At 37.9% G+C, this 21,940-nt stretch overlaps 2 protein-coding genes across 3 annotated transcripts; one reads left to right on the forward strand and one right to left on the reverse strand.

Annotated features, from left to right (window-relative positions):
• The first annotated feature begins 246 nt into the window (after positions 1–246).
• LOC132603232 (putative receptor protein kinase ZmPK1) lies at positions 247–2,905 on the forward strand. Its single transcript, XM_060316192.1, has one exon. The coding sequence runs from the start codon at positions 462–464 to the stop codon at positions 2,853–2,855; it is 2,394 nt and encodes a 797-aa protein (XP_060172175.1). The 5' UTR covers positions 247–461; the 3' UTR covers positions 2,856–2,905.
• Positions 2,906–3,041: 136 nt separating this feature from the next.
• Positions 3,042–21,672, reverse strand: LOC132603231 (uncharacterized). Of its 2 annotated transcripts, XM_060316190.1 has the most exons (22): positions 21,096–21,672; positions 19,404–19,563; positions 18,303–18,634; positions 17,575–17,656; positions 17,136–17,469; positions 16,179–16,237; positions 15,304–15,393; positions 15,015–15,106; positions 14,580–14,678; positions 14,421–14,498; positions 12,149–12,233; positions 11,982–12,040; positions 11,815–11,884; positions 11,579–11,670; positions 10,110–10,172; positions 9,561–9,627; positions 6,880–6,924; positions 6,473–6,736; positions 5,509–5,625; positions 3,794–3,946; positions 3,601–3,717; positions 3,042–3,520 (listed from the first exon to the last, which is right to left on the reverse strand). In XM_060316190.1, exons 1-21 carry the CDS (start codon positions 21,518–21,520, stop codon positions 3,634–3,636), a joined length of 2,850 nt encoding a protein of 949 aa, XP_060172173.1. In that variant the 5' UTR covers positions 21,521–21,672; the 3' UTR covers positions 3,042–3,520; positions 3,601–3,633. The 2 variants fall into 2 exon arrangements, with proteins under 2 accessions (XP_060172173.1, XP_060172174.1); XM_060316191.1 differs by lacking the exon at positions 6,880–6,924 and having other exon boundaries at positions 21,096–21,666.
• Positions 21,673–21,940: the final 268 nt, after the last annotated feature.

Consider the following 21,940-nt stretch of genomic DNA (forward strand, 5'->3'; position numbering starts at 1 on the left):
TGGCTATTTTCCACTGAATGTCGTTAGGAAAAACCTAAATAGTAGTATTTTCATACGAAAAAAGTAAGAAGTTTTCCGGCGTTTCAATGGGAACCTGTTTCTCACCATGCGTTTTCCCAGTAAGCTGGTTCGGTGGGAATGAGGTGGAAAAATCATATTTTATAGCATAAATTTCCCACTGGATATCGGTGAAAAAATCTCTATTTCTAGTAGTGCATGAACTTTCCCTTGCTCATCAGTCATCATACTGTGCCATGCCCAGCAGGGAATTACTAAGCTCTTCCCATAGAATCTGGTAACCTGATTTTGGATTGGAGCTTCCATCACGCCAGGGTGATATTTGCTTTCTCCTCTTGGCTTTTGGCCCACCGACTTATTACTAGCTCTATATAAGAATTCGATATACTAACTTTTTTTGTATTAAAGCTACTCACATACTTCAAGCTCTCATAGACCAAAAAATGTATAAGCCAGTGTTTTACCTTGTTGTTCACTTTTCACTATTCCTAGTAGCACCAACTACATCATCCTCAATTATCACTAGTTTGAGTAAAGGTTCCTCTCTTTCTACTTCCCAAGATACGGTGATTTCATCGCCCAATCATGATTACGCAGCGGGTTTTCATCCCGTTGGTGAAAATGCATATAGCTTTGCTATATGGTTTGGCAATTTAGTTGGTGATGACAAAAATCACACCATAGTATGGATGGCTAACAGAGACAAACCTGTGAACGGAAGGCACTCGAGCCTTTCCTTAACCAAATCAGGCAATCTTGTTCTTACTGATGCTAGCCAGCACACAGTTTGGAAAACTGAGACGCAATCAGATGACTCTGTTGAATTGGAACTCCTGGACACCGGCAACTTTGTTCTTACAGCCTCAGATGACAAACGTATTATTTGGCAAAGTTTTGATACACCAACTGATACACTCCTTCCAGGACAAGCACTGACAAAAAATTCGAAGCTTGTTTCTCTAAGAAGCTTAACCAATTATTCATCAGGTTTTTACAAGCTACACTTCTCTGATGATAATGTTCTCCAGCTTCTTTATGAAGGCTTAGAGATGTCAGGTGTTTACTGGCCACCCACATGGCTGTCGAGCTTTAAAGCTAACCGAAGCACCTACAACAATAGCAGAATTGCAGTGCTCGACCCTTTGGGCCAATTCAACTCGACCGACAATTTCAACTTTAGAACTACTGATTATGGTGGAGGCATTCAAAGAAGATTAACACTGGATATTGATGGGAACCTCCGAGTATACAGCCTGAATAAGCAAAGGACTAGTTGGGAAGTTTCTTGGCAACTTAATTGGCAACCCTGCACGATTCATGGACTCTGTGGGTTGAACAGTTTGTGCACTTATAGTCATGATTCTGGTAGGAAATGTACTTGCCTACAACGTCATAAGATGAAAAATGTGACGGACTGGTCTTATGGATGCGAACCAGATTTTAAGCTCTCTTGCCCTGATAGCAATATGGTGGATTTAGTTCATCTTCGTCATGTTGAATTCTACGGGTACGACTCTATGCATTATAGGAATGCCACCTTGGAGCAATGCAAACAATATTGCTTACATGCCTGTGATTGCAAAGGATTTCAATTCAAATTTGAAACAGAGTATGGCGTCTATGTCTGCCTTCTTAAGACACTTCTCTTTAATGGGTACCGCTCACCATCTTGGCAAAATTCAGTTTACATTAAACTGCCCAAGGATGTCCGTAGTTCGGAAGAGGAAGGTCCTATAGGAAAATTGCAGTGTGAAAGAACACATGAAGTGTTACTGGAAAGAACGTACAAACGAAAAGGGCAATATGGATGGTTGAAGTCATTTATCGGGTTTGCTGTTGCACTTGGAATGTTCGAGGTCATATGCCTCATCTCTTATTTGATTACAACCCTCAAACACTCTAATGCAACATTTGATCATCAAGTTTATATTCCCGTTGTCAATAGGTTTAAGAGATTCGCCTATGCCGAGCTGAAAAAAGCAACGTCTAATTTCAGAGATGAAATTGGACAAGGAAGCAGTGGCGTTGTGTACAAAGGCAAATTACCGGACAACAGAATAGCAGCCATCAAGTGTCTCAAATTAGAAGCCAACCAAGGAGAAGCAGAATTTCTTGCAGAGGTGAGCACAATTGGCAAGCTTAACCACATGAACTTGATAGACATATGCGGTTATTGTGCTGAGGGAAAACACAGGCTCCTAGTATACGAGTACATGGAGCATGGTTCTTTAGCAGATAATTTACATGCCAACAATATTCTTGATTGGCAAAAGAGGTTCGAGATAGCGCTGGGAACAGCAAAAGGTCTTGCTTACCTACATGAAGAGTGTCTAGAATGGGTTTTGCATTGTGATATAAAGCCTCAGAATATACTCCTGGACTCAAATTATGAGCCAAAGGTAGCTGATTTTGGTCTCTCAAGGTTATTAAACAGAAGTGGGGTGGACAATTCATGCTTTTCCACAATAAGGGGGACAAGGGGTTACATGGCTCCTGAATGGATTTTTCATCATCCAATCACCTCCAAAGTTGATGTGTACAGCTATGGAATACTACTACTAGAATTGATCACCGGAAAGAGCCCTAACCGAGCTCAATCTAATAACATGGATAATGATGAGATGCAAGATACAACGCTTGTTACTTGGGTTCGAGAGAAGATGCTTGGAGTTGAGCAAACTGCCACACAAATTCAACAAGTCGTGGACCCTTCTTTGGATGGTGTTAACTATTTGGAAAAAATGGAAGTTCTTATAAAAGTAGCTTTGCAGTGTTCAGAAGAAGACAGAGATGCAAGACCTACAATGAGTCAAGTGGTGGATATGCTACAAGCGTAAATAAAAATATTTATGTGAAAGTAGTCGTATGGTCGTTATAGCCTCTGGCTTGCTTCTTATCCAACAACTCACCTCACCTAGGCTCCTATGGATGAGTTAATTTTTCAGTTGCTGATCTTTTATTCACATTCATACTTGTAGCACCATGTGAGGGATATATTGTATAACAAAAGAGAGAAATAGACGTCTATAATAAAATCTCATAGTAGTTTGGATTAAGAAATGTACTGTTATACAAAGTTGTTACACTTGTGAATTGTAAGAAATGTACTTTTATCATATGGTCCATTACTTGGTGTAACCAACAAAAAGTTCATGGAACACCAAAACAAATCAATATTTTCTCTAAAAGGGGCCAAAATTGCAACTTACATTGAACACTTCATCAAAGATTCTGAAGAAAGATTTATAAATCATTATGACAGTGACCAACCTAAATTACAATAAACTTGCAAACTACTTGTCCATAATGACATTGACATATAATACATTAGTCTACAGATCTTCCCCTCATGGATCAAAGTCTGCATATGTCTTCAACTTTTAGACCTTGAATTTCTTCACAGTCTAGTTGTTGAGTGTTATAATTCACCACCATATTAGTCCTTATTTTCCACCAAGCAGATCAACTGCATGCCCTTTTAAGTGCAGACAGTTATTTTGCCCTGGAAAATGAAAATTGAAGGCTCATAAGTTTGGAGTGTCGTATTAGCCAATATGTTTGTTCAGGAGATGTTGATTTCACCTTTGAGGAAATGACTAGGCAGAAAGCATAAGATCAGGGTGTAGCTTGTGCTGCCTTCACCTCATCAAGGCATGCCAAGATATCTCGATACTCTTTGGTGTCGGAAAAAGCCTCAGCCTGAAATTTACAGAGTGAGTTGCTTTGCTTAGCAACAGTTGACAAGCCCATCAATTCCGGAGACCAAAAAAACTACCTGCTTGATTGTGTTTTTTAAGTGCATCTCAGCTGCAGACAACTCCTTACGGCTACAATTACGTCGAGCTATTTCCTGGTAAACCTCGCAGAGTTCCAACGAGGCATGTGCGAACTTTGTAAACCGGTCTTTATCCTTCCACAGGTCAGCTCCCTGTGAAGTCATTGTGGGAATATTGGAATGAGGGAGTAAAATGTCAAAGCCTGATAAATTATCTAAGCATGTACAAACCATAGGCGAAAGAAATTAACACTCTTCTTTCGCAACCCAAAAAAAAGGGTCCAGGAAGAGGTGACAATATTGGAAATATGGCAAGACAAGCAAATATGTAGGAAGTCCGCCATAAAACTGACGGGAAAAAAGTCAGGTTCCTTTAAAGCATATAAGTGTAAACACCTCATAGCAGAGTATAAACCATATGTATGAATGCTAAAACTGCTGAAAGAGACGTGCCATCGGAGAACCATTAACAAAAAACTAAAGAACTTTTAATGTCATAGATAGTTATCCTTTTTGCTCCGATATAACCAGTAAATATTAATACTTAACCTACCAGCATAAATGCATCATTGGAGAACCATTATACAAACACCTTATCAATCATCTCACCTCTCCTTGTTTATCTTACTCAGCTTTACTTTATCACCTTGCCCCACCAAATATCGATCTTCCTGGGATCCAGCTGTTCTAGCTTATATCCACTAGGCATATCACCATGATGAACCTAAACTATCATTATTCTGCAGAAGTGCAGAGACCCCGTGTAAGATCCAACTGCATCCTCAGTGATGGCTTCCAGCCCGCACAGAAATTTCTTACTGCTTACTGAAAAGTACTTTAACTTTCCTTTATAATGCATTTGACTGCCAAACTATATCACTGTGTTCCTCACTAGATTCCTGACAATATATACTCCTTCTGTCCTCTGTCCTAAAAATCTGTCCTAAAAAGAATGATAGATTTCTAAATTTAGAAATAATTGAACTTAAAACTTCCCCTTTTACCCTTAATGAAATGATTTACAGCTACACAAATATCTATGAATTGTTTTTCACCACAAGTTTCATAAGTCTTCCTTTCTTTCTTAAACTCCGTGCCTAGTCAAACTACATCACATAAATTGGTACGGAGGGAGTATTAGAGAATTAGTAGCCAAGGGTTTGAGAGTGCTATCCAAATCAAAAAAAAAAAAAAAAAGTCTCTATTAAGCAGTTACGCCACACTAGAAAAGATGAGGGATTCAAGCTCTATAATTTTGTGAGGAAAAGAAGACAAACATGTGAGCCAACAATACAGCATTTTTATTAATACTAGCAGCAACAGAGAAACAGATGAAAAAATAAATTGGTTGAGGACACAGACATTGGTCATGCTGTGTTTTCTAATCCTGTGTTGCTAATGAAACAAAGGGCAGAGGAACTTCAATGGTGCATTTATAGAGTAGGAATCTTAATTAGTTCCACAAACGTCGAGACGAAATACAAGTTTAGGACTAGTAATTTGGTCTCACACACAACGCACATGTCTGTTATTGTTTTTCAGTTTCAGAAACCAAATTCAGCAACGAAAGACTGCCATGAAAGACCCAATACATCCCTGCTCTTCCACCCATTACAAGCTTGAACACGTTAGTGATCAAAAGTTGAAGAAGCATACAATAACATATGCCATTCTGCATAAGCACAGATATGAAAAAATTTAATTTGCAGCCATACCTGGTATGATCTGACTTGCTTAAGAAGGGCCTCTGAAGACATTGCAAGATCTCCTTTGAGTTTATGCCACCTCGCATAGAGCCCCCAAATCTCAGCATTCCCGCCAGTTTGAACAATCTATATAAAAGTAAAAGGTTATTCACTGTGATGCTACATTATATAATTGTGCCATTTTTGGATTAAATTCTACTTTGTTTTTGTGTTGTTTGTGGACAAACAGTATCCGGTCAGGCCTATGGTTGGAACATTTCAGATCTACGGGCCGGCTGACCAGGCTGTTTCCAGAGCATCGGGAATATATACTCGAGTTTCCAATGGGGGCTGAGAGGAAGCAAGCGATCCAGTTTTCTAAGGATTCCTATTGCTGGCGTAGCAGGGGCTAGAGAAAGTCTAGTTGCATCGATATTGCCTGCTGGGCAGAGGGGTCCAATTAGTTACACAATTTTCCGTGGTTTCCCAAGTAGATGATTCCATTAATCAGATCAATTTACATAACCCCAACATATACCGATCAGGTCATACAACCAAAGACCTCCCCAGGGCAGACGACTAGTCAATAGAAGCAAAACATTCTAGGGAATGAGTTAACTAAACAAGGGCACAAGCAGCAAATACAGCATACTTGTTCTCAGAATTTTGTTTATAATCCAAAAGTTGATTGACCAGCATAAAATAGATGCGAAAAATACAAACCTGCCTCCTTTTTTTCTTCCTGAGAAAGTAATGATTCACAAACCTGTGTTTTGCTTAAGTTCTTTGTATTGCTAATAGACAATGCTCAAAAACGTCATCAAGTCTCTATTCTATGCCTACCAATTTCTTTTCTACATGTGTCCAGTAAGAGTCTTATAGCTGTTGCACAAATAATTGTTTTAAGGAATCAGGATTCAGGGCCAGAATAAATAAATGGCACAACCACAGAAACAAAACAAAAGACAAGGAAAGATGTTGAATCAACATTTACCTGCCGTAAGATTTTCCCCACTATCTGAATCAAGTTTTCAGTTTCCCGTTCTCTTGCCAAGTCTTTGTCCGAGCTGGTCAATGGATCAACATTAATCATGTTGGAACCAGCCTCAGCAGAATCACTGCTATCCCTCAAAGCATCGTATTCAGAATGACCAGTTGAAGTCCGTAATTCTAGCTCTTGCAACATCCTCTCCAGTAATTCGACATCAATTCGCTTCTTCTTTGTCATATCCAGCACCTTCTGTACTGCTTCCAGTGCCTTCAAAGAAGAAACTAGACCAGCTTCAGCTTTTTCGTCGGTTAATAAAATTTCACTGATGGCAGCACTAACATGGTGCTGAATACAACAACCCAGTGAAATCCCACATCGTGGGGTCTAGGGAGGGTAGAGTGTACGCAGACCTTACTCCTACCAAGGTAGAACGGCTGTTTCCGAAAGACCCTCGGCTCAATAAAAGCATAAAAAGAAGTCAGATAAGGTTAAGAGATTCGGATAAGAGATTCAAAGCGATATGGAAATGAAATAATGCAAGCGACACAGATAACACAGGATAATCAAAGCACAGGAAATAACAGATAATAGCAGAAATCGGAGCAGATAACACATGATAATCAAAGCACAGGAAATAACAGATAATAACAGAAATCGGAGCACAAGAAATTATATTGCAATAATGCGACTACTAATAAGAACGGATAACGAGACTATCTACTAGCCTTCTACCCTAATTTGGGTCCTCCAAACCCTCCTATCTAAGGTCATGTCCTCGATAAGCTGTAGTTGCGCCATGTCGTGTCTAATTACCTCTCCCCAATACTTCTTCGGCCTACCCCTACCTCGTCTGAAACCATCCATGGCCAACCTCTCACACCTCCCGCACTGGGGCATCTGTGTCTCTCCTCTTCACATGCCCAAACCATCTCAATCTCGCTTCTCGCATCTTGTCTTCCACCAAGGCCACCCCTACCTTATCCCGAATATCCTCATTCCTAATCCTGTCACTCCTGGTGTGGCCACACATCCATCTCAACATTCTCATCTCGGCAACTTTCATCTTTTGAACGTGAGAGATCTTAACTGGCCAACACTCCGCCCCATACAGCATAGTCGGTCTAACCACCACTTTGTAGAACTTGCCCTTAAGTTTTGGTGGCACCTTCTTGTCACATAGCACTCCGGAAGCAAGCCTCCATTTCATCCACCCTGCCCCAATACGATGTGTGACATCATCGTCAATCTCCCCGCTGCCTTGCACAATAGACCCAAGGTACTTGAAACTACTTTTCTTCTGGATGGCCTGGGTACCAAGCCTTACTTCCAAGTCAGCCTCCTGAGGTGCTTCACTGAACTTACACTCTAAGTACTCTGTCTTGGTCCTACTCAGCTTAAACCCTTTAGACAAGAGAAGTTACTTGTTGAATGTTACATTAAAATACAAGAGAAGTTCCTTGTAGAGTATTTCAGATATTAGGAATTTGTTTTAGCTTATCTTTTAGAGAGAAAGAAAGGAAAAGAATTTTGAGAAACAGATGTTGGATTAGTAAATGATGTCATTAAAAATCCAAATGGTACCCCTGTAGAGTTACAGAAGTGTCTTGGAGAGGTTGGAATATTTATAACTTACACTTAGTATCACATTGAAAAATAGAGATACCGAGGGAGTAGAGAAAGAGTACCATGGTGCACCCAAGGGTGTGGCCTAGTGGTAAATGAAGTGGGTTTGAGAACCATGAGGTTTCAAGTTCAAATCCAAGCAGAGACAAAAACACTAGGTGACAGATTTACCCGGTACTTGTTGCTAGTGGGAGGTCGCAAGTATTACCTGGAATTAGTCGAGGTGCGAGCAAGCTGGCCTGGACACCACAGATATCAAAAAGAAAGAGTACCATGGTGCCCCCTCATAAGAACTAATGAGATTTTAAAGTTGTACAAAGAGGCATCGTGGTCTTATCTTATGAGTCATACGATGGAACTTTATGAAAAATGATAAAAGTGTAAATTCAGGATATAACAAAAGTGCCAGAGAACCAGTTTGGTAGATTACAATATGGGCTATATTTTTTCTAGACATGAAATTTACAAGGATAATAGAAAGATGGCCAGATGATATTCAATGACCTAGAGAAAGCCTATGATAGTGTCAAGAAAAGTTCTCCGACGCATGCTGAGGAATAAAAGAATTTTTAGCAAATATATAAATGTCGTGAAGGATATATACACTCATTGATCTTCACCATAGGTGTTTACTTCAATGAGTCTAGGAATGCCTTTGCATATAAGAAATCAAGAAATTGTCAATAGATCAGTTAGCACCTGCTCTATTCTTGCTTCTCTTTTCTACTCATCGCTCTATGATCCTTAAGATAAAAAAATTACTCCCACGCCACCCCATCATGGTGAACCTATCCTCGTGCGACTATCAGGAATTGATACTAGGGAATTTTCCATGACAGTGAGTTTATTGAGGATCCCTCTTGAAACAATACTTGTTTAGCCAAGTTTTAAATGTGTTAACCAATAGGATATATAATGGGATTCTATGGTATATGCTAGCTTAGTCAACCAAAATGTTGAACTCTAGAAAAGCACCAGAACAGTATTGCTAGCTTGAGGTGCGCTCTTAAGCCCTGAAAGTGCTTAGTAGACTCTGCACTTACACCCTCTTAAGTGGTGCTTCAGTTGAAGATCATAAAGTGATGTCTCCAGTAACCCAAGATATTACTCAAAGATTCCTTCACGTCCCAAACGTATCTTGTGATCTATTTATCTGTCAGTAAGTCAAGCCATGATCAGAACTGTCACCGGAATCTCCATAGTTTAGATTCTTCTACGGAGTTCTTTTTGACATGGTGATTCAAAGGACATCTTTTTTTTTTTGAAACTAGCAACATTCGAAGGACATCTTAGAAGATTGGATAATGAAATTTTAACTTAATTCTCAATAGCTTTCCTTATATTAAATGAAATGCAGGGACCAGTCACATATAGAAAAGTCTATCCCATCAAAGATCAATAGAAACATGATGGTTGCAACCGACTTAACAGTGTTATCTAAGTGTTTTGCATAAAATATTGAATATACCTGCCTGAAATTTCCAATATCTGCAGCAACACGGCTAAAATTTTCCCACATCTGCCAGCTGTCTCGCCTGTGGAAGGGCTCCGAAATCAAACAAACAAACAAGATGACAACACCAACCTCGGTCCAAAAAAGGAGAGAGGGTGGCTACGCAAAGTGGGACGGCATGATTTTAGTAAGTGTGTATTCTTCCATTGCGCTGGTACAAGGGGAAAGGAAGTGACAAGTATACTTTCATGTTCTTATCCAACTGTAGATGGGTTGAAACACTGGATTGTTGTGGTAAAAGAGTGTCGCGCGCGCGTGTGTGTGTGGTTTTTTTTTTTTTTTTGTGGTTTGGTTGTTGGGGGGGGGGGGGGGGGGGGGGCGGTGGTTGTGGGGGATTGGAAGAGCCAGGCCAGATGAGTTGAAAGAGATGGCTAGAGAGATTGGAAAGAATGGGTGGAGGGGTTTCATATCCTCCAAAGAAAAAAGTGTAAGACAAATAAATATGCACACCAAAAGAATAATTATAATATGAAATTAAGGGTGAGGATAGCAGGAAGTCAGTACTTCAGCTTCAAGGCTTCCTTAAACGCAATAAAAGCTTCCTTGTTTTTCTTCTTAACCATATGCCTGCATAGTCAAGAACCAAGCACATGAAAAGATAAAAATAGAAATAGAAGTAAAAAGTTATTATGACGATTTCCAAGGACAAAAGAAGTAATGCAAGCAGGATCCATTTAATCCGCGAAGAGGTATCAGTGTATTGTGTAACCCCTTGGCCTTTACTCCCAACTCTATCAAGTCAAAGGTTGTTTTTTCTTATCATAGCTTGTACGGATATCCATAACACTTGATTTCTTCCTTCATTTAACATGCTTAGGACTCGAACTAAAACAAACATCTTGCTTCCCTCCACCTATTTAAATTATAATACAGCTATTGCAGTAGTGTATCAGTTTATAAGTTTAAAAGAAAATCAAAAAAGGACACAAGTTCTATTTGAAAAAGAAAAAGTGTATAAACCGCTGACTCCCTGCCATAAGAAAGTAGAGACCTCCAATACTCCGAAAAATACTCACCCATCTATCACTCCATAATATTTCCAATTCCCAATGCAAAGCCGGATTGGAACTTCTACTCATTTGATCACAGTTGGGCTCACACGCAATGATCTCAACTTGCTTTAATAAGTAAATTACTCCTCCATTCCATAATAAGTGGTTTTTTAGGCTCATGCACACCCCTTAAGAAATTGCTCACTCGTAGAAAATTAGGAGTGTTTTTACTAACTTACCCCTAATCAAGTCTTACTACTTTCTAGAAAAAGAAAAGGTAGTTAATGAATCTTGACTAATTAAAAATAAGGGTAATCTTGGAAGAATCTGCCCAAAGTCTTCTTGAATCCTAAAGCACCACTTATTTTGAAGCAAAAAAAAAAAATGAAAAGCCTAAAAAACCACTTATTATGGAACGGAGGAAGTATAATGTATCTCACTTATCGAGAGTTTCTTCTATGACCTCCATAAATGAATTGTTTTAACATTTCAGCCAGGATCCCATTTGCTTAAAATTTCACTCTTTCAGACATAGCAATTGTGAAGTTGCATAGCTATAACAGTTGGAGCATGACAAGAAACACTTCAAAGACAGGATAAAATTTGAAACTCTAGTGCTAGCTGCAAATTCTTCAAGAATCTAAATCTTGGAAAAAGTAAAAAAGAAAGTAAAAGTAGAAAGAACCAGCTGATTGATATTTACTAAATTCTTGTCTGTACTGGATGTTGTTGAGGAACATAATCTATGTTTTACTGAAACATGTACAAACAACTAGCTACTATACCAAGTGCCTTCCTTACTTCTCCTTTTTACAAGGGTTTAACTTATTTGCTGAACTGGAAGACAGAAATCTATAAATGACCTTTGGTCCAGCAAATAAATGGATTCATTATTTGATTGCCTATAGATATAGAAAACCAATAAAACTGACACATGTCATCTGATTTAGATTTCCTAAATGCAAGGGTGAAAGAACATACAGGCAAGCGATATTATTCCAAGCCTCTCCATTTTCAGGATCAAGCTGAACGGCACGTGTGAAGCCATCCAGTGCCTTATCAACATCTCGAGCCTGTAGTGTTCCAGACAAAGCCAGAAATCATGTAGTGAATACATACCAAAAGGAAAAAGAAACAAACTACATAGCATCACGTGCATTTCCTTACAGCTTATAGCCATGAATGATCATAATCAGCATACAAACAAAAATACAGACCTTTAAAGCAGCAGCACCAAGTGCAAACCATCCATCTGGATACAAAGAATTCATTGCCATTGCAGATACCCTGAAAATAAAGGAAATATAGATCAAATCAGTGGATAAGTGGGAAGCAAATTAATTGATATTTACAATTCAAGCGAATGAAAACACGGTAAGCCAACCATAGATCTTTTGACTTCTCGTACTCCCCCCTGTTGTATGCACTACGGGCAAGGGAACGCTGTTCCAAGAAGAATTTCGAGCCCAAAACAATTTAAAGACAAATAAAGAAACGAAAATAGAAAATATTTGCAATCACTAACGTAGGCAACAAGAAACTTTGATTCACCTGTGCTCGAGCAGACTTATTCCCTGACACTTCCTGGGCTTTTTCATAGCATTTGTCATCGTTCGTAACATCTCCAAGGGAACACCTAAAAGAGAATAAATATGGTATTGTACCGCATAATTAACACCCAAACAAAAAATAACAAGTACAGTTAAAATGACATATTAATTTCTACAAAAAGCGAATGGAGGTCAGGATTAAGTATAAAAACGAAAACAGTGCATCTGACAAATATAAATGAATTCATTGCAATGCATGGAGAGGAAGTTGACAAACAACTTAATAATGCAAAAGTTTCTCAAGCAAAGACTTTTTTTTCCTAATTCCAAAATGAAGGCATCTCATAATTGTAAACAGTCTTTTGTTTGTGGCCGAGATAGGGAAGATTATAATAGCCAACAGAGGTAATATTGATACGATTTGCAATAATTTACGAGTACAAGAAGGCTGATTGGGATAAGAGTCAAAACATAACCCTCAGATTTTTTGCCTTGATAAGTTTTGATTTCTTATAAAGTGTTGGCGGAGTCCTAAAAGTAACATTTGCCAATTAATCAGACATTCAGTAGCAAAGACAACTTCAACTGAAGCAATTAGTAAGGTTCTTTTTTCCTCTAACCAAGAAATCCCCTAGGGCTAGTGGCGCAAGGTTCGAAACTTGGTCGAGAATGGGCCCACCCTCTACCTCTCTCCACTTATTAAAAAAAAAAAAAAACTAATAGTTCATCGCGAATAGGGTGGAGTTGGGGGTGGCAAGCTGAAGAAAAATGGGCCAAACACGAGGGATAGGAAAGCTTGAAGGGATTGTTTTAAGAATTGTCCAATAATCACCATTTCTGACTTTATTTCCGGATTAGTAATATTGTGATTATAATTCAGGGACCAACTTCAGTAAACAAATATAGCAATAACAATCTCGCCTCTTGCTATCCCCGAAAAATACAATTTACATGAGTCAATGAAGGGGTTAGCAGGTAACCAGTGGACTAGCAGAGGTGCGCGCAAGCTAACCCCGACACCACCGTCATCAAAATAAAATTACAACTTAACACGAGATAACTTGTTATCATCTTACTTCCCTCAGTAATGTGTTTTTTTTTTTTTTAAAGATAAGGTACTCCCCTCAGTAATGTGCAAACAAAAGTTTATATTTTACCAAACAAGCCTTCAAACAGAAAGAAATATGGGCAAATTTTGTAGCACAAACAAACGTGAGCACTTACCTAAATGGTAAAAGGCCGTCTCTTAATACAAAAAGGAGTGTTGACTCGTCAGACTCGCACAATAAGTTCTACTCAAACAAAGCTCAAAAAAATTCGAACACTACAGCTTTATCTCAGTACAAAATTTTTGCTCTGTATCTCGTAACTTTTGGAGATATAGAGTGATGTCACATTACCTCATGCTATCGCTCATAAGATATCACGAAAAGACAAAACTCGCTAAAAAGGTAAAAGGATCAGCATCTTGCTTTCATAGTCATGTTTTTTTCAAAAACCTCCAACAGTGGTCAAGTTTTTGATGTAAAGGATAATTTGGATGTTCAAATGAACATGTATCACAGACATATAACAGCATTGAAAACCTCTTTGAGAAATAAAGTGCTTCTAATGTATGCTAAATGAAATTAGGGCTGCTTATTGGACTATTGAACAAGAGGCCCTTGAATTATAGAAATAATTTTCATGATAAAAGTGAATGGTTTTTTTTTTTTTTTTTTTTTTGAAACTGGTAATGTTGTATTCCTCAGCATTAAGGATATGCTGGCAACCTTTTAAAAAAAAAAAAAAAAAGAGAGAGAGAGAGAGAGATAAATAAAAGGGATAGATACTACTTACAGAGAGCCTAACAAATCTACAAGATCTGATTCCTCTATTTCTTTCTCTTTACACCAAAAAGTAGAAGATACAATACAATTCCATTTAACTAAGTGAATGGAATTGGACCTATCTTCAAAGCTTCTACTATTCCTCTCTCTCCACACAGTCCACCAGATACAGTGTGGGATAATTCTCCACCATTTCTTCTGGCTCTTGCTTCCTCCTATCGTTAAAACATTAAACCTGTTTTTCTCCAAATCATGCCCTTGGTACCTTGTAATGGTTCAAGAGATGGAACCTGTTTTCTTCTGATGACTCAAAAAATTTCTTCTTTTTTTACGAAGTAGATGACTCAGAACATTTCTATTTCCTAAGCTAGAGGAAAATCAAAATTAAAAACAGAAAAAGCAGTTAAAATGATAAAGGGAAGGTAGAGTTTCATTTTAGTATACCATAATCTAGGGTCAAATGGTCTTTCGGATAACCGAGCTTTGATAAGTTCAACTGCTGCCGCTTTCTTCTCCATTAGCCTACAAGATTCAAGCAATATTTTCAGCTGAAACTGCACAGGGCCGCAGGCAAAAGCTATGTTTTGAGAATTCCGATTGTACCTATAACAGTATATTAAGTTATCCCAAAGCTCAAGATCCTCGTACACTTTAACAGCTTCCCCTATCAAACCACAGCTCACTAGAAGATCTCCATACTCCCTGAACAAGAACTGATTGCACTTGTTAACTCAGTGTATCTAATCATGAGATGACATTCCCTAAGCAAACATGTTTACAAAACTAATTCAGTATACCTAGCCAAACTAAAATGAAGCATATCAGAAGAACAGTGTCTATTCAACATTACTAATCAGCGCAGCTAGTATAATAAATTTACTAGTCCTTTTTGCACCAAGTGCACGAGTTAGTTTGTCTATAAGGGATCAAAATTCATGACACTCAAAAATTCAGGAATTAGTAACATTGCATGTACACGAAGAGATATTTTAGAAAAACCAAGAAAGTAAATTTGGATAGAGGGAAGAGCAACTTTACTTGCGCAATGCAGGAATCGTGGGGATATTAACTCCAAAACAACAATTCATCCTTTGTGTAGCTCCAGGAGAAGGATTGTATATGCCCTGAACCTGAGATAGCGCAAATAAATATTTTAACACAATAAAAAGTATCCTTGCTGCAAAAAGCAAGACCCAATAGGATAACTAATGAGCTTTGAATTCAATCTGCTTTCATCAACTTGAATATACTCGGTGCTCCACTTTATTTTCTCCCTGATACATTAGATCCAAGGGGCAACTAGAAGTTCAAAGTCACTAGAACTTACCAGTTTATCCATCATCAGCAATGCACGCTGCTTTGTACGGCCACGACTTGATTCCCACCGAATGCGTAATATATCACACAAATGCTGTAGCTGAATGAAAGAAAGATGCTTGAGTCTGTTGACATTCCATCATAATGGCATAAAGCTCGCTATAAATCAAGTATAGTACAAAGCCTGGAAGGAGAATGACCACATAGAAGCAAAATGATGATGCAATAAGCAGAGATGACTATAAATCTGATTTTCCCTTGTACATACTTTAAAGGGAGCTGTAACACCAACTAAAGCAGACGTATACACCATTTTGGAGTTAAGGGGATAAAACAAAGTGGGTGGGGTGGGGGGGGGGGGGGGGGGGGGGGAAGAAGAAAGGAGGAAGTAAACTAAATCGATATTCTGAAGTTTCCTATCTCATTTTTGTAACTGAGAACAATAGCTTTTTAGAAGAAAAGGGGAAGATATTCGAGCATTGCCACCAAGAATTTAAGCAATTCAGGTCTCAATCACTTCAATTATTACTATCTGCAAACCTCTACCAGTTCCATATCTACTTATCCAAAAAAAGTTTTCCTTAACCATCAAACCCACACTAATTCACGGCTTGGATGGGCTAAGCTTTGACAACATGGATTATGTTACTTGTTCTTGTATAGATTTTGCATAGAAGCAAGTCAGAAACCTTTGGTGCTCTTGTTAACACGGTTTTTTATTCCCAATTTAACATTAGAAAGATATAAAACTGGACTAGGCTACAAAGGCAAAAACCAGCTAGAATTAAAAGTTTAGAGTGTAACTTTGAAACTGATGTTTCGATTAAAGCAATTGCACTGCAAAAAGAAGAACATATTGTTAGAATGAAACAAGATAAACCTTACCGTAAAAGGTGATGATTGCTGGGAATCAATTGCCTCAATATAAGGGGCCATCTCCCACCCTGAAATAACAGCACACACATGAGCAACAAAGCCTTCAGATGCTCTCTCCACCCATTCCAAATAACCCCGGTCGGTTCCACCTTATAAAGTAAAGATAGATCCCACATCTACATTATACAGCTTCATCTATAATTTCAAGCACTTTTGAGATTGGCATTACTTGGCCCCTCAAAATCGAGAGAGGTTGATTTGTCTTTAACCATTTCTTTTCTCGGCAAGCTCATTAGCATTACCAATGCTCTTACTGACCTTCCAAGGTTGATATCTGCAGGCAACGGCCATCTACTTTACATTTTCTATGGCCGAGTTTCTCATACATGCCGTAGTTAAGATGTTTGCACTAAGAAGTTGATTCAGGAATTCAAGGACTTCAAATCAGGAAAAGATGTCTAATTTATTTAAATGACTGAACTCATGAAAAGTCATGTAGTAAGGAGAAAAACGTGCTGACTTCAGATGAAGGGCAATGATTTCCTCTTGAAAGCAATGAAGTAAAGATCATTCATTTCCCTTCAGAATTCCGTCCAAGTAATCCCACTCATGGTGGTTATCAGCCTAGGCAATAGAATCAAAAGAGGAAATGGAGCTGTGTCCCAGTAATTTATGAATGCAAATTTCTAAACATTGAGATAGCTGTATCATGTATGAAAAAGGACTGGTGTCAAACATTTTGCAGCGTCCCAAAAAAGAAAGGAGTAATAAATATCCCAAAAGGAGTATGTTCCACATTGTCTGAAACAATGCCCTTCAACAGTCATTCCTTAAGCTAGTCATATTGTAATATAATTTTTTCTATTATCAAATAAAGCAACAGCAAAACAAAAGAAAATTAAAATAGGGATTCGTAATGACACAGTCAGGGATAGGGATTCGTAATGACACAGTTAGGCAGCTTACTTTGCAATTCATCACTCCGAGCTCTCTTCTCAATAGAGAGACATTGTGCTAAAATTACTGCTTGCTGAGTAGGCTTTAATTGCATAGAGGCTATACTCTGATTTTGAGCACCTTGTGCACTATTTTCTGAATTTTTATCAACTTCCAAGAATCTGGGGGTCATTAATATGTCAGATGCCTCATCAGTAGATGCTTCATGAGTTTCACTGGGACGTTGAGGACAAGCATTTTCACCACAGGTAGAAACCTTATTTTGGAACTCATTACCAAGTGAAGCACTACCATCATCACCATCTGTGTTACCTACAAGAAGAAGTTGTGCTTTTGGTTCCGCCTGTATTATCAGAGCACCCTTTAAGTATATGTCTACCAAAAAAAAGCAACTTTTCAGTGATAAGTGATCACTGATTTATTTCCAATGACACGTGAAAAAACATACCTGGTGAAACGTACGAAAGCCCAAAGCTCCACTTAGCGAAAAATTAAGTCTGGATATTGCTGCAGCTGATTCAAAATGGACCCTAGTACACAAATCATACCAAGTAGGAATTAATATCATGCTTCCAGATAAGTAATACAGTTGAGCAGATTCATTATACAAGAGAATTATATGAGACGAGATCATTGATTATTGCACAAAGAAATCAAACTGTGCCGTGAAACAAAATAGGAATGACGGATGATAAGAAAAATGGGTAAGAAATGCAGCTAGATGCATGTTACTGAGAGAAGCAGCTAAGAACAACTATTACGCAAATTTTCTGTTTTCCTTTTGTTGTTTCCTGCCCAAGTATGACACATAGGATACAGATTAACTGTTAAGTATACGGGACTAAAGAAGTATAGGGGACTAAAGACTTAAAAAGAATAAATTAAAAGACATAAAAGGGACACCTTGATGAAAAGGAAGATAACTAAAAACCTAACGAGAAAAGAAAAATACAGCAGAAAAAAATACCATACATGAACAGCATCACCTAAAAAAGATACAGATTACAGCAAAATAAAATAGATGCTCACAAGCAGCCATCCGTTAAACGACAGGATAAGCAAAATGAAATCATTACTTCACTTTGGATAGGCAAACCATGGAAAATGATCCAGGTATGCTCAGTTGTAGATTTGTGACTCTAAATATCATAAAAGCTTCTTCATCAAATAGCTAACCTGGAAGCATCAACTCGGCTATAAGTAAGTTCCATTATTCCTGCCTCCAAATGAAGCATAGATACAACAGCAGAAGCATCCTCTTCTGGAATCAGAGAAGCCCAATAATATCTTACTTTCTCCAGAGAACCAATATGTTGCAAACTTTCACGCGTGAAGACTTGCAATAGATCAAACAAAGAAGATGAGCGATCATCTAACAACTTCTGTTGGATGATTAACAGCCTAGCTAACCACCACGAGATGCTTCTGGCTCCATCCGCCCCCGAGTCGTTTCCTTCTGACAAAAGATCTTTCGTCCTCATAAGCAGTATCTTGGCAAAGGTAATATACTACAGGAGGACCAAAGCGGGAGGAAAGTGAAAAGGAAATTTTGGCATCAACTCAGTGGTGTATGCAATAAAACAATTTGGCTAATCAGGAAAATGGAAATCCATATAAGCATTTATTCCAAGAAGCACATATACAGATATGTTAACTCAAAAAAAAAAAAAAAAACTATGCATAACATGGATGCATACTTGAGGAAAATATACTTCTCCGGATCATCTTACATTATCAAGACTCGTGATTAATCCCATAGAAAGTTTTAAATAACCTATTATTAAGTCTATGCAGTGAAGTTGTTGAGAGAACAGCTTGGTACTAAAAGGCGCAGATTTAATAAATGGGTCAAGTGGTTCAATGAACTACATTTACTATATACCCGTTCATACTCAATTCTCTATTTCATACCTATATTTAGGTGTATCTTCCCTTTTATTAGAATCAACTCAGTCAATTATCACTCTGTTTCTTTTCTTTTATCTTAATGGTTCTGTCAAGATGGAATTTAGACTTTCTTTTTCTTTAATTTTTTTCTGTTGCTTAAAATAGGTAAGGTAATCTACATAACACAAGCAGATAGAGCTCTTCATCCTGTCAATAACTTTCAGCTTTACCTATCACGATAAATATGCAATAAATGACCCTACACTATAGGGACTTGATAAATTAACATCAAAATTTCCAGAAACAACAGGTATGTCATCACTAGTTCATGCTCACGAGAGAACAGAGACGCATCATTTAGCACAAGATATGTGATGAAAGCATATTTACCTGCAAATTCGAAAATTTGGCACGCAAGTCAGAACCAACAGATATTAACTCCTTCTGCGCCCACACTTCCCATTCTGACCATCCACCAGAACTAGTCTTCATCTCTCCTTCACCAAAAACTATTGCACCTAAAGGAATTGGCGGCAACTTCACCATTGGCCTATAAAACAATAAGGTAGCACACTGAATAATACAAAAGAAACATATATCTCAGCTTATACACCACCAACGCGTTAAGCCAGACATCAAAAGGTTGAAAATACTACTCCATCATCACATTATAATCATCCTTCATACAATTCAAAAGGCCCGCAATATTCTTGTCTACCTGTAATCTTTTACATAAATCTGTCATTGTTTGATTTTTTATTTTTTTTTTAAAAAATCTTTTAATTATGTAAAAATGCAATCTTTTACACAAATCTCTAACTGTTATAGAGTTTTCTACATTTCTTTTCAATAAAATATTTTTAATTTCAATGCACACTTAGAATTAATGTCTCAAGCTAGATCAAGAACTCATCAAGTCAACCATTGGAAACATTAATAGGTATGGGAGTTGAAAAATTAACTAGACTACCGAAAAGCTTTCCAATATCTTCTGGTTCATTCAAATTACACATGAAATTGAAAGCCTTTATTCCTCCTTTTTATTTTTCTTTGTCAAGAGGAGAGGGATAAAATGCACTAAACAGAAATCTCGTGTCCCCGCTCTATCAAACTCAGTACTCAGCACATATGTATATGAAAAATTCTAAAAATGTGTATGCATATGAACCTGACTCAGGCCCGTTTGGCCATGGAAAATTTTCACTTTCTTCTAGACTTGTATTTCGGAATCATGCTTGGACATATAATTGGTTACAATTTTCAAGTTGAATTCCGGAATATTTCAGAATTCGAAAAACTCCATATTCCTGTTTTCACATTTTTCACTCCAAATCACTCAAAAAAATTCAGCATTTTTCCAAGTTGTATTCATGTCCAAACAGAACTCCAATTTCCAAATACTACCATTTTGCAACTTTTTTCCAAATACTACTCCCTCCAGCCCAATTAATGTGACACCCTTTCCTTTTTAGTCAGTCTCAAAAAAAATGACACATTTCTATATTTAGTAACAATTTGACTTTAAACTTCCCATTTTACCCTTAATGAGATCATTTCTAGCCACACAAATATCAATGGCCTATTATGGGCAGTTCCCATGAGCAAATAGAACACCTTTCAAGAGTATCAATACCGTCACATGAATCGTAAATGCATAAATGTGATGTACCAAGAAATCGCGGTCCCTTTAGGAATAGGCAACAAAGCTACCTTGCCACTAAATCACAACCCCCCCCCCCCCCCCAAAAAAAAAGTTAAACTGGTGCTCGACACCAGGTGCTAAAGCATGGATGTTTTGTATCCATTGAGCAAAAACGGGTTATAATTGTATAGCGGTATCTGAAAACATATCTTGAGGATGCCCTAAGGCGCTCATGGTATCATTATGTATATACAAACCAAAACTGTGAAAGCTCCCCAGTTGAGATGGGATATTTCTTAAACTTTGTGTCCAGTCAAACACCTTCACATAAATTGGGACAGAGGGGCTATGTTTTTCAAATTTCCACATTTTTTAAGTCCAAACGCCAACTTATTAAAGAGGGTGGGGGGGGGGGGGGGGGGGGTTAAATAGAGACTAACCCAGTAATATTACACTGAGTAAAACCAAGAATCGCTGCAACAGCAACAGCCATAACAAGAACTGCTTTATAAATCTTCCCTAAGCTATTAGGACCGGAATCTTCAACCCCATCTGTATTTAAAAACAAAGTGACACATTGGGGCACAAATTCTGAGTAAAAAAACTCAGCAGACTCGGAAGAATCATTAAGCTGAGGAGGTTGAGATGATGAGAAAATAGCTTTGGCTCCATTAGAAGAGAGTGCTTGTGTGTATTGACCCAACTCAATGAATTCAAGAACTTGTGTAATAAGGGTGTGGATGTGAGAAAAAGAAGAAGTGGGGGTGGGTTGATTGGGGAAAGAGGAGAGTGGAAGAGAGGAATGTAAGAGACGAAGTTCAAGAGCACGAAGAGATGAGAGTTGGGAGTGTTGTTGATCTGCCATGGTTGCTGCAAAAATGTGTTTGTTTTTTGGTGGGGGCTAAGGTTTATGCTAAGGGTTTATTATGTTCTATTCTAAGGGATCGGTTTTGTCTTGCACTTTTTTTTTTTTTTCTTGGGTTTAAAATTTATCCTTTTCTAAGTTTTTTCTTTAATCTTTTTGGGGATTTTTGTGTTTTATTACATGGGCAAATAGGAGAAATTACTACTATATATAAGGGAGAATCTCTATTTTTTCTAGTCCTCACATGAATTTTTTATCCCTTTTTACCCTTACTTGAAATTTTTATTACTTTATAAATTGTCATATATTTTGGTAAATTTTAAGAACTTTTAGAGTTTTTTTATGCCACTAAAAAAAGGTGATGTCATGAAAAATGTTATAGTGGCCCCCACAAAGCATACTCAAACATATTTGAGTTTT

This window comes from Lycium barbarum, chromosome 7 (assembly GCF_019175385.1).
Source record: "Lycium barbarum isolate Lr01 chromosome 7, ASM1917538v2, whole genome shotgun sequence".
NCBI lineage: Eukaryota > Viridiplantae > Streptophyta > Magnoliopsida > Solanales > Solanaceae > Lycium > Lycium barbarum.

Bases quoted from the DNA above. Each gene is read 5' to 3' on its own strand.
- LOC132603231 (XM_060316190.1), bottom strand. From the start codon at position 21,520: ATGGCAGATCAACAACACTCCCAACTCTCATCTCTTCGTGCTCTTGAA. The intron at 14,499-14,579 runs GTACAATCGGAA...TGAATCTTGTAG, and splicing joins AACTTAATATACTGTTATAG to GCTAATGGAGAAGAAAGCGG. The intron at 11,885-11,981 runs GTTGGCTTACCG...CTTTATTTTCAG, and splicing joins GAGAAGTCAAAAGATCTATG to GGTATCTGCAATGGCAATGA.
- LOC132603232 (XM_060316192.1), top strand. From the start codon at position 462: ATGTATAAGCCAGTGTTTTACCTTGTTGTTCACTTTTCACTATTCCTA.